A 13,525-nucleotide genomic window follows, 5' to 3' on the forward strand; every position below is an offset into this window, starting at 1 on the left:
GGAACATTTCTCACCTCTTTCAGCAAACCATTGATTTCCATTTGGTAATTCTATTTGTGTGCCCTTTCCAACAATTTTACATGGTTCATCATCACCCAAATATTTTCAAAATCGCCTTGAATATTGTCTAGAAAATATTTCCTATGGTGTGTAGTATGAAATGAAGCCCCTAAATACCCAAGAATCAGTAATGTTATCTAACAAAAGGATTAAAGCATTTTGCAACAAATCATTTGATATATTTGTTTCCTTGTTATTTTATTGTTGTCCATCTCTTTTTTTTTTCCTTTTTGAGATCAACAATCTTTTTCTGGGTTCTTCCCACAATGCCAACACTTCTTTGCTCTAGATTTGGATCTACTCTTCTTAGATTTCTCACGGTTTGCTGGGCTCTTTTCTCTTTCCCTTTGTCTTCCTCTATTCTCAACTGTCAAAGCATTACTTGATGTCTGACCTGTGTTTTTAAATTGCATTTCCTCGCTAAGGATAACACCAACAAAATCATCAAACTTTAAAGTCTTCGAACCAAAGAGAAATACTTGCAACCATGACCAAGCTCTTCCAGCTGTCTAGCAATGAGCACAGAATCAAGAGAGCTCTAAGCTCATCATCAAGGTTACTTTTATAGAAGTTAATTGACTAGTGAATGTGTTAACTCATTTAAATGATTAGTAACAGACCCACCTTCTGACATCTTCATATTAAATAAATGTGTTATAAGAAATATCTTGTTCAAAGCTGAGGGTCTTTCATATAGTTTGTCCAATGCCAACATTAGGTCCATTGTCGTATCTTTTGATATGTTGAAAGCCATTGTTGCTGCCAAACATAGCCATATTGTTCCTTGTGCCTTTCTATCGAGCACCTCCCATTCTGGGTCTATTATATTTGTTGGCTTTTTTGCTTTTCCACCCAATGGTAAGAAAAGATCCTTTTGATATGGATAATCTTCCATTGGCATCTTCTATAGCTGATACTTTTGGCTGTTGAACTTCTCAACCTTAAACGTGCCTTCTTTCGCCATTGTTCCCACTCAAATTTGAAATTTCTTGCCAAATGACTGAAATACAAGGCCCTGATACTAGTTGTTAAGTTTTAGGTAGACCAGAGCAATAAACAATATTAAATATAATGCAGATTAAAAGAGGTAAATGTTGTCGGGTAATTATGTCATATTGTAATTAGAACGTTACGAGTGTTAAGGGTCGGTGGTTACGTGACGGTTGTCGGTAGTTGGCACCGGACAACCTACACCGACACCTATATATATGTACTTGGTTTCCTATTTCATCGTGAAGTTATTGTGGGACAAAGTGATGTTGTGAATGTACTGGCATTTGACATTAATGAATACATACATCCGAGTTCTTCTATTTACTTGCATTGTTGTATGCTGTCATATTTACTACATTTATGTACTGTTATGCACTATTGAAACACACACACCCCTTGGGGGAAAACATCTGGCGCCTTTGCCAAATTGAACTTGGAATGACGGGAACCTACTACATGGCACAACGATAATGGGGCAACTAGTGAGTGAGGGAACCGGCAGCAATCCCGAGGAAGAGCCGACGGAGTTGTTTGAAGGAGAGGGAGCATTAACAAGGGATTTCACCTACATTCTCCAGGCATCCATCAAAACGTACATACGGAGGGAGGCCACGATCGAGGACGTCCCTGAGAACGCAGTGTGGAGTGCCCTTGGCGTAAGTCCTGCCGTAAATCAGTTGATGAACAACTTGCCAAACTTGCTGGCACAAGCGTTCCTTGCTCTCCAAACTCGCCGGGAAGAAACCTACTGCGAGACCCGTCGACAACAAATTCTGCAACAATTTGAAGAAAGGAGTCGCCGAGAGGAGGAACATGACGAAAGCCGTCGACGAACCTTCAACCCCACGAAAAGAAGGAATTGATGCCCGTGACGCTAAATAAGGATAGAAATCGTGTGCCGAGGGAGGAAGAAGATGCGCACAAGGCAGCAACAAGGATGCTGAGGTTAGAACAACAAGCAGAATGTCGGCGACTACTGAAGAAACTTGCCGAAGAAAACACAACTGGCAATGATGGCTCGGGTGCTGAGGGCCAAGTTTCCGTACTAATAGAAACAACCAGGAAACGCTTGGGGGACCCTTCCCTAACATTGGAAGAGATTGGTGATGGGAGTACGGTAGAGCTGTACACGCCATACAGAGGTGCCCAGACTAGGAGGGAAGAGGAGACAGAGACCGAGAATAGAGAGGCGAAGGATACCGGTGTGACCGAAGGTGTCGGAAGGACATAAGGTCACGGTAGTAGAAGCAATTTGTTCGGTGCAGGCTCATCACATCCTGATAGTCAGGGCAACCTGGTGGGACCCAACGGACCAAATCTCGGTGGAGTACCTTCGGGAGGACCAGTGCCTGGAGGAGGAGTTCCTGGAGGGTCAAGTTCGAGTTCCGGAGGGCAGACTGGGCCGCTACCAAGGAATGTGATGGCAAATCGACAAAAGTTGCCTAAGTTCACCGGAGACGGGAAAGAAGACCCTGTACGGCATTGCCGTACATGTGAGACAATCTGGTCGGCCAATGGCGTGGCCGACATGGCGGATTGGGTGGTGCAATTCCCCGCCACCCTACGAGTAGCCGTCATCGATTGGTACTCGGATGTTGATAAAACCAAACTGACAACTTGGGATGAATTGCACAAAGCCTTCAAAACAAAGTTTCGACTCCTCAAAGACGATAATGAAATTGTGGCAGAAATCTCGAGCACCAAGTAAGGGAAAAGTGAGACCATCCGAGCATATAGCCGACGCCTGAAGGAATTGCTCGGAAGAATGGACAACCAGCCTGACGATGGATTGAAGAAAAGGTGGTTTGTGGAGGGTTTAAAGTCGTCACTCAGAAGGAAAATGAAAATTTTACCCCCCACATCCTACGAAGATGCCTATAACCGAGCAATGGACCTGGAGAGTGAAGGGAAGACATCTAGGAAAAAGAAAGACAGATCCTCTGGAGAGGACTCCTCCGACGGAAGTAGCAGCGACGAGGGGTCGAGTAAAAAGGTGCAAGCCCTTCAGAAGGATATGCATCGCATGGTGAAGGAATTCAAAAGCATGAAGGGAAGCACAAGCAAAAATGAGGAAATGTGGTGCGCGGAATGTAAGGAGGAAGGTCACACAAAAGGCTCCTGTCCAAAAAAGGCCTTCTGCGATATTTGCCAAGTGTTGGGACACTCCACCAAAGAATGTCCCTACAACATGAACACACGGGGAAACCAAGTGCTCTTCACCCAGGAGTAGCCGTCAGTGACAGCAGGCACATCGCAGCCTCAAGCCAACACCACGACATCATCTGGCGGTTACAGAGGTAACCGAAGGGGAGGAAGAGGCAACAATAATAATAGCAATAATCGGAGTCGAATGCAGTATGATGCCAAGGGATGACCGATGATTCAATGTCAGGCATGCAACTAGTGGGGACACTTTGCGTGGGATTGCTAGAAAGAGGAGACACCCCAAAACTTGTGCAGATGGTGTGGTCCTGGAGACCACGATGAGACAAATTGCCCCAAGCCAGGGGTTAATCTTCTCAATATTGAGAAGACTGGTGATAAAGAAGTACTGGCAATCACTCGAGCTCAGACCAAAAAGGCCACTTATCTCGACCCCCATACGGAGAAGGAGAGATTACGGGAGGCAAAAGCCAACATTGAGCGCGAGATGACGGCAGAACGACGGAACAATGCAGAGGTGGTGAGTACATCATCCCGTACTGAAGCCGAAAAAAACATAATTGGGCAAGTCTTGTAGATGGAGGTGCCGATAAGGGTGAAGGACCTTCTAGACACAATGCCACAACTGAGAACCGCCATTTTCAGTTCCGTACAAACCACTACACACGCACCTTCGGGTGTGACACAGGCAGAAGTTCCGATCAGCCCCTCGACTGACCCAATGTTGTTGGCCTTAAATAGTGGTTGGCATCCTGCGGTAGTGGAAATGGGAATCCTCGGGGCTATCCTCAAGGACACCATCATGGACGGAGGTTCGAGGGTAAATGTGCTGCCGAAGGATACATGGAAGAAGCTCGGGAAGCCAACACTATGGCCACCCACATTCAACTTGGTGGGAGCAGACCAACACGACATCAAGCCACTCGACACCTTGATGGCTCAACCGGTGACTATTGGCACACAACCCTTCCTACTAGATTTTGTGGTAATCCCACTTAAGAAGAAGGGGTATGACGCCATCTTAGGGAGAGGGTGGCTGGTAACAACAAAGGTGAAATACAACTGGAAGAAGAACACCCTTTCCATGGAGAAAGGTGGGCGGAAGTACATCATTGACCTAAGGACCCAGGTTGTCGGCGAGGAGCTTGCATCATCTGACTCGGATTCAGAGGACTCAAACAGATGGGAGTGGGATTCCTATGAAGGTAAAGACGAGAGGGAACCAAACGATGAAGGAGTGCTTGAACTTGATGGTTGCTTAGAAGATGACATTTCCTCATTGAATGGACTCTTCCACTAGCAAATGGAAGGTTATGAAGTGTTTCACCTTGCTTGTCACATGCTGCAAATTGAGGACAAGCCAGGCGAGAAGGAGGAGTTTCCACCAGAATACACGGAGTATAAGGAGGGAGACGCCAAAGTAAATGATGTTCCGACGTACAAATTTTCAAAGGACTGACCAATGCGGGACGAAGACCCCACCGTGAAGGAGACAAACTTAGGAGACACTGCTACCCCTCGAAATATCTGGGTAGGTGACGATTGGAGCCCGGTGCTGAAGGCCGCAGCATTCAAAATCTTCATGGAATAGAAGGACGTATTCGCTTGGTCCTACAAGGATTTGAAGGGGGTTCTGCCAAAATTGTGCGTCCATCAGATACCATTGGTCCCGGGAGCCCAGCCGGTACGAAGGAGGCTGTACTGAATGAATAAGAACTATGCTGCCAAGGTGAATGAAGAGATTGAACGGATGCTGGAGGCCGACATCATATTTCGGGTGGAGACAAGTGAGTGGGTCTCGCCGATTGTGATCTCACTAAAGAAGGAGGCCAACCAGATCCGCATCTGCGTGGATTTTCAGTGCCTCAACGCAGTCACCATTAAGGATCTGTTCCCTATACCTTTCACAGACAACATCCTAGAGGTGGCTGGCCATGAAATGTACTCATTTCTGGACGGCTTTTCCGGATACAATTAGATTTCAATAGCTGAGGAGGACAAGTTGAAGACCACCTTTGTGGTGGAGGACGGAGTCTATGCATACAACTGGATGCCGTTCGGGTTGTGCAATGCTCCGACAACATTCTAGAGGATAGTCCTTCACATCTTCGATAAGATGTCTGTGGGAAATTTTAAAGCCTTTTTGGATGACTGGTCAATTTTCAGTAGCGAACACGCTCACTTGGTGGCACTGAGAGAGTGCATGGAGAGATGCCAAAGGGCCAAACTTGCCTTGAATCTGCGGAAATGCAGATTTATGGTACCACAAAGAAAGTTGCTGGGCCATATCGTTTGTAAAGTTGGACTGAAAATTGACCCGGATAAGGTACAGGTAATTGTAGAAATGGAGTCGCCCATTGATGTGATGGGAGTCAAGTCCTTCTTGGGACATATAGGATACTACCGGAAGTTCATCAAGAGCTTTGCCTAACTTTCATTCACACTGGACAAACTGACAAGAAAGGGCGAACCATACATATGGGAATCGGCACAAGGGGAAGCATTCGAGGAACTCAAGAGGAGACTGGTGGTAGCACCCATTCTGGCCTATCCAAATTGGGACTGAGAATTCCACGTACACATGGATGCCTCGAACTATGCCATTGGGTCTACACTAGCACAAGAAGGGGGACATGGGTTGGATCATCTCATCTGTTTTGCCAGTCGGTTGATGTCGAAAGCCGAGAAGAACTACAATACCACTGAGAGGGAAGCCCTCAGAATGGTCTATGCCGTACAGAAATTTCGGCACTACTTGCTGGCGACACCCTTCACTTTCTATGTGGATCACTAGGTGTTGATGTACCTCGTAAATAAACCCATTATCCAAGGTAGGATAAGCAGGTGGCTACTGCTCCTTCAGGAGTTCACGTTCACAATAATTGTATGGCTAGGGAAGAGCCATGTCATTGCTGATCAGTTGTCCCGGATTAGGTCAGGAGAGCCACCAAAGGGGGTGAATGATGAATTTCCAGATGCTCACCTATTTAAGATCGCAGTACTGCCATCATGGTATACTGCCATCGGGGAATATCTCTCCACCTCCGTGTTTCTGCAAGGTATGCCACCTGGAGAACGGAGGAAACTCGTGTTGAGAAGCCGCACGTTTCAGTTGATTAATGGATTGTTGTATAAAATGGGACCCGACCAGGTGTTGCGTCGGTTTGTGATGGAGGAAGAGGTACCAAGCGTTCTGAGGGAGGCACATGAGGGGCCCGCGGGAGGTCATATGGGACGAGACACTACGGAAAGAAAGGTGTTGCTAGTGGGCCTATGGTGGCCCACATTGTATAATGATGTCAGAGAATGGGTAGTAGGTTGTGATATGTGCTGAAGAGCGGGGAAGCTGCTGAAGAGGGATTTCATGCCCCTCCACCCTTTGCATGCTCAGGAACTATTCGAGTGCTGGGGGTTGGATTTTATTGGACCACTCAAGGCCAGCCATGCCAAGAGGTGCTGCTACATTGTGGTAGCCACATAATATTTAACCAAATGGGTTGAAGCGCAAGCCCTGCTTGATAACTCGGCCATAAGTACAACAAGATTCATTTATGAGCAGATCATTACACGGTATGGTATCCCTATGCAGTTGACCAGCGACAGGGGTGGACATTTTGTGAACCACGTCATCAAACTCCTCACTACTGAATTCAAAATTTTTCATTCATTGTCCAACCCCTATTACGTGCGAGCCAATGGGCAGGCGGAGGCTACCAACAAGATTCTCATGGGAGTGATTTACAAGTCTTGTGGTGTCGAGGGAGAAGACTGGGAAGAAAAATTACCTTCGGTCTTGTGGGCCTACCGCACAACCTACAAGGTGACCACCGACCAAGCTTCATTCCAATTGATGTACGGACATGAAGCTGTTGTGCTAGCGGAATTCATGGTGCCAAGCCTTCGCATTGCAATCGAGAACAGATTGGGGGATATGGAGAGCCTGAGGGAGAGGCTGTATGTCTTGAACGAGTTGGATGAGAAAAGAATGATGGCCCAGTGGGCTACGGAGGCAGCCCAACAAAGGAGGAAGCTGTGGCACGACAAGCACTTAAAACGAATGAGGTGTGCTCCAGGACAATTGGTACTGAAATATAATGGGCGTAATGAGATTAAACCAGGCAAATTCAAGGTAAGATGGTTAGGACCATAGAAAGTCCGCAAGGTGGCAGAGAACAGGGCAGTGAAGTTGTGGACATTGGATGGACGGGAGGTTGTAGGCAGCATCAATGGGTTGAAATTAAAACTATATCTTGAGCAGAGCCGATCGACCGACCCCAAATCCTCTCGAAGAAATACTTTAAAAAAAAAGAAAAAAGGTACGACTGTACGGAAAAAAAAGCACGTGCATCCGTACAGACCGAAAAAATAAAATAAAATAATCCGTACGGCCTTATGGAAATGGGAAAAGGACCGTACAAATTAAAATCTGTATGGTTAAGAGCATACGAATCCATACGACAACACAAGAGAAGAGACCACGCCTAATCCGTACAGCCAGGCGATCTTCTTAAGTCCGTACTTGAAATCTGTACGATAACAAGCAAAAGCATTCATCCAAGGAAATAATCTGTACAATCAATAGGAAGGGTCCGTACGGCCAAGAAGGTGACAAAGGGCGAAGGATTGAGACCGTACGAAGACATTAAATTGGGCCGTACATTATTAGTAGTGCCAGACAGGAATTTCAAACAAACATCCGTACATGTGGTCAGTGAAGGGAATCGAATATGAAGGCAAGGGTTCCGTACAGTCCAGGAGAAAGTACAACGCCGTATGCTATAGCTGGATACAAAAAAAAAAGAAAAAAAGGGGAAGTAACGGTATTTGAAAATATTAAAGTATTGGTGCCAACACTTAAATCATTCAAATGGAATTAGGAAAACAAAAATTAGGAAAGCTAGACTGGAGAAAACGGTTGCAGCAGTTAGACCAACCGTCACAATCAAGGAAAATGGTAGAGGGAAGCATGGCAGCCAAGGACAAGGGGAAGCGAGTGTTGCAGTCGGGAGTAAAAATTGCAGGGTCAGTGGATACAGGAAAAGCCAAGAAGAAGGCAATGCTGGAGAAAATCACACCTGACACTATTACATTTGAAGGATTGAGCGGAAATGTGTGCAGGACCCGGTGGCTGGAAACCCCAGATAATTATGTAATTAAAGAATCTCTCAGGAAGGCCTGGGTACATTGGGCAATTCAAATGCCCATCTTCGCCATTAGAGATTTCGTATCGTGTTTGCGGATGATTGTGGCTACATATGACAGTGCTACAGGGCATCTACTTTCTCGTACCAGCAGAGCACTGTGACCGTCTCCTTTGTACCCGACGATTTTGCTAGGGTATTTGGCATCCTAGACGAGGGCACGAAAATAGACAAGAATGCCACGAAGATGTCGCCAGTAAGGAAAGAACAACTGTTGCGGTTAATTTGCCGAAGTGATTTCTCAGATCGGGAATGAGCTGCGATCAAGGCACCCAAGGGTAGAGGGTTGAAGAAGTCCTACATTGTTCCAGGAGATTGGCAGTGTCTGCTGGGTTATGAAGAGTAGACTTACAGGAGCGAACAGGGCATCGGACACGGCGGTACCCATGATTGCATTGATGATCGATCTGAGGAACGGGACGGTGTATAACTGGGCAACAGTTTTGTTTGACAGAATCCACGACTTCTTGATGCTGCGACACAAGGCTTTCTATATGCCATTTCACGCCATTGGGTTGTTCCTCGACGTCGTACGCACACAAGTGACACTGGAGAAGCACATATGGAAACCAAGGGAGACGAGAGACCCTTCACAACCCTTCATTTTTTATTGGACCCACTAGGATACCATGGCAGGTAGCGGGGAAGCCCATTCTAGCAGGAAGCGACGGAGACCCCCACAGGTGGACACAGAATAGGAGACGAAGACAGTTGACGAGGACGCAGACGAAGAGGCTGCAGAAGAAGCGGATAGTATTGTGGGGGAAGGGGACGACTCCGAGGGCACTTCTTCTTAGAGTAGCCAGAGTCATGATACATTCCACCTTGCCAGGAAGGAAGTAGCGGAAGCCCCGAGTACGAAGGAGAGTAGTGGCCACGCAATGTCTTTTGGGCACATGACGAGAGGGATCCGTGGATTACCGGCAGGTGGAGTGCGACCGACGGAAGTGGGCCGATTGGTGTATGCACCAGTAGCATTGACTCAGGATGGCAGACTGACACCTCTCCAGACTTCGGGGGTGATGGTAGGAGCCATACCAGCCGTACCCATCCCAGGATTCAGGCAGTTGAGACCCCGACCCTCATTGCTTACACCCTCTAGGGTCGCCACAACAGTTCTAGTCGAGGATGTTCCAGCAGTGTCATTGATTCCTAGCGAGCCTCCTTGCATTGGGTCTAACGTACGGAAGGAGCAGGTACATACAAAGGTCTCTGTAGTAGAGGGTACGATGACCGAAGATGATGATGCCACCATGGATGCGTGGCTGGATCGCTATGCGATGCCCCCCATGACACCACTGGGACCCCCGCCTACCTCACCCCAGCCATGTCCTTTTCCAGAGATTGTGGACCTCGATGAGGGTAGATCTCATCAAGAGGCCGGACAACAGGAGTTGGCGATGGATTTCCTGCAGGACACCGTTGGGTTTGAGGAGGAGATGGCGAGATGCAGTAGCAGGAGCAAGCCACTATGGAGAGCTAGCCGACGGACATAGAGGTATTTTTGGCAGAGATGGGAGCCAGTGCGTAGAGGATGGCAACAAAGGTTGAGGCCAGCGCACGGAGATTGGTAGTCTCTCTCCAGGAGCGTACCATCGGGTAGTCTGCCGTCGAGGGACTCCTCGCCTTTGCCACTGGTGGGTGTGCTGAGGAGTTTGGGAGATGTTTTGAGGCCAGGGGTTGGCCTGCTGTGGAGACTTCCGAGATGTTGGTAGATTGGAGGCGTGGGGAGACGACTAAGGTTGGTGGAGTACACTTGCTGCTACAGCGGGTAGAGCAAGCTTTCAGGGACGGGTACTACCAGCTCAGACGTACCCAGCATGGTGCCTCGACAGCAGAAACAGAGCGGGTGGCGGCCATTACAACTCGGGAGGAGCTAGCCACTCGCCTGCATACGATGGAGATGGAGCTAGCACAATAGAGAGCCCGAGTGACCAGCCTAGAGGAGGAGTTGGCTCGTGCTAGGACAGACTTGGCCCAGGAGACGGCGGGGTGTGCACATGAGGTAGCAGAACGGGCAGCCCTTGAGACCCTTCTCACATCTACTTTGGAGGCGTTGGATGGTAAACAAAAGGAGCTGATGGAGGCATTTTTTATGGTGAAACGATCCAGGGAGAGGCAGTTGGTAGCTGAGCGAGATCTCCAGCATAAGACACAACAGTTTCACTAGTTGAGGGAGCAGTTGGCAGCAGCAGCACCACCGGCCCCTTCTTCATTAGGGATGCCCTCTGTACCCCCTCAGCTTTGATTTTCATGTTTGGTCTTAGTGTCATTTCCCATTTTGTTGTATGTCGTCAGGAGACGACCTTCTTTTTTGGGGGGGATGATGATGTTGGGTAATTATGTTATATTGTAATTAGAACGTTATGAGTGTTAAGGGTCGGTGGTTACGTGACGGTTGTCGACAGTTGGCATCGGACAACCTACACCGACACCTATATATATGTACTTGGTTTCCTATTTCATCGTGAAGTTATTGTGGGACAAAGTGATGTTGTGAATGTACTGGCATTTGACATTAATGAATACATACATCTGAGTTCTTCTGTTTACTTGCATTGCTGTATGCTGTCATATTTACTACATTTATGTACTGTTATGCACTATTGAAACACACACACCCCTTGGGGGAAAACAGTAAAAATAACAATTTACAATAACACACAAATTTAACATAGTTCACCCAATGTGGGCGACAAGCCTACATCCATAGAGAAACAGCCATCCACTTTCTTTATCTTCTAATGAAGAGCAAATTACAATTTGATGATTTTTCACATTACACATCCACTTATTTATCAAATCCTTTTTGGCGGATTGCTAAGGCCCCCCTTGCACTCCCTGGTTAATTAATTTTGGGGGAAACATGGCTGACAATTTCACCAAAATTTAAGCCCAACAGCATGATCAGTCACCACATACCAACAATGACAGTCACCACATACCAACAATGATTGCATGTCATGCTTCTTGACACCATACTTCACTCTATCCACCTTTTCATCTCTTCGGTGTGTAAGATGAAGATGGGCAGCTCAGCCTTGATTTTGAATTGCGTAGGAACTAACTGCAATCCAAAAGATCATTTAGAGTTTGTTACTTTCCCTTTGCATATGATAATTCACAGACTGCAGCTGACACTTGTTGTAGAATGCCCAACTGATCTGTCCTGTTCTGTTTCATGTTGTTATATTATTTTTAAAGTTATTCAGAGAGAGGTCGGTCTCCAATGTAAAAAAAATCATTTCAGGTTATGCTTGGTTCTGGAGATGAATACATCGAGTCCTGGATGAAAACATCAGAGTCTTCTTATAAAGACAAGTTCAGAGGTTGGGTTGGGTTCAGTATTCCAGTTTCTCACAGAATAACTGCAGGGTAAAGTAATCATCTTTCCAATTATCATATTTTGTTGTCAATTTCTATGCAACAATTAAAAGCAATTAATCTGATTGTTTTTGCTGTAGATGTGACATATTATTAATGCCATCAAGATTTGAACCATGTGGTCTCAACCAACTTTATGCAATGAGATATGGGACAGTTCCAGTTGTGCATTGTACTGGGGGCCTCAGGGTAAGAAAGGCACATGAATTTGGAATTTGAGAATTTTGATGCCATGTCAAAGTGCTTTCTATTTCACTAATAGTTTTTTCACGAGTTTCTTGTAGGATACTGTGGAGGACTTCAATCCTTTCGATAATGATGGTGCAGGTTCTGGGACAGGGTATGATCTATGAGCTTTAATGCCCGAAGAGGCTTAGTAAATATATATTCTAGAGATTTCATAGTTTGGTTGCTCATTTGACTAAACCTGTGAACATTAGTTTACAGATAGAAGGTTTCTTGAAAGCCCTGCAATTATTTAAGGCCATGAAACTGGGTAAATGGTGAATAATTATGGAGGCTGGTGTATACGTTACTAATAAGTTTGAAAACTTGCATAAATGAATCTTCTAGAACTTCTGAGTCTCTTTTAAAGATTGCATTTTCTGGATGACTTAAGAGTGTATTTCTACGACTGATATTGTTTTCCATGTATTCCTTTTTAGGTGGAGATTTTCTCCCTTGTCCAAGGAAGCTATGGTTGGGGTATGATCCTTTACTCATTTGATTGTGAGAATGCTTGTTTGATATACATCTGTTTATTCTCTTCGGTCCTTAGGATATCCAATGCAACTGATAATCAATTGTGGTTGAATTACTAGACGCTGAAGATAGCAATCGAAACATACCATCAACATAAATCTTCATGGAAGGGGATCATGAAAAGAGGAATGCTACAAGACTATACATGGGAAAATGCTGCATCACAATACGAACAAGCATTTGAATGGGCTTCAATTGATCCACCTTATGTCAGACCTTGATGCTAATCGTTCTAATGCAGTTAGTGCTCTATTGCTGAAAGTTTCAATACAATCTATGTACTCAACTACTTGTAGGATAGAACCTGAATAGATCTTGAAGTTGAGATCTTGTATGTACAAGCTGCCTGAACACATCACTTGTGCATGTTTGCTTCAACTGAAAACAGTTTGTTCTGTAGTTTACATTCTTAAAGGAGGAAAGGCTAAATTACTTTTAAGATATTTTACTTTTCAACAAACAATAAAGCATTGTACTCTTTTTCTTTTTATCATCATTTGAATTTTGAGCTACTCTATTTATCCAGTCGTAATACACACACTTTGGCCAATGCTCACTCAATAATTTTAAACAGATGTTTTTCAATTTTATTTCAACTTCCCTGGATGTTGGTAGCAGTTTACATATGATGTTTTTTTTCACAAGTAATCACATATGATATCCGGCCTGATATCGGGAACTGATGCGAATACTAAAATGAGGGTGTGTAGATAGTTGACTTGTGTTAGAAATAGATTGTGCATGGAAAAGGAGCTAGGCCCTTTTTGCTGATACAAGGAACAAAAGAAATTCATTCCATTGCTGCAAGCCTATTTATTCCAATTTCAAGCCATTTTCGCGGTGTAATTCTTCCCCTCCGTACAAGATGATGTTCTGGGCATGCCATTTCCATTATATTCTACAAGGTTCAAAGTTATCGGTAAGAGCGGTTAAAGATATTCTCTTGCAACCAGAGGCAATTA

At 45.4% G+C, this 13,525-nt stretch overlaps 1 protein-coding gene across 2 annotated transcripts in view; it reads left to right on the plus strand.

The window, feature by feature from the left end:
* The window catches only part of LOC131060214 (soluble starch synthase 1, chloroplastic/amyloplastic), a 45,591-nt gene extending 32,538 nt beyond the window's left edge, over positions 1-13,053 (plus strand). For both annotated transcript variants that reach the window (XM_057993374.2, XM_057993375.2), the window contains exons 11-15: positions 11,668-11,792; positions 11,882-11,990; positions 12,086-12,141; positions 12,467-12,506; positions 12,623-13,053. In XM_057993374.2, coding sequence (XP_057849357.2) covers positions 11,668-11,792; positions 11,882-11,990; positions 12,086-12,141; positions 12,467-12,506; positions 12,623-12,784 — 492 coding nt within the window. In that variant the 3' untranslated portion in view covers positions 12,785-13,053. The remainder of the gene's footprint in view (positions 1-11,667; positions 11,793-11,881; positions 11,991-12,085; positions 12,142-12,466; positions 12,507-12,622) is intronic.
* Positions 13,054-13,525: the final 472 nt, after the last annotated feature.

The sequence above is a fragment of the Cryptomeria japonica genome, chromosome 3 (genome assembly GCF_030272615.1).
Source record: "Cryptomeria japonica chromosome 3, Sugi_1.0, whole genome shotgun sequence".
In the NCBI taxonomy this organism is placed as follows: domain Eukaryota; kingdom Viridiplantae; phylum Streptophyta; class Pinopsida; order Cupressales; family Cupressaceae; genus Cryptomeria; species Cryptomeria japonica.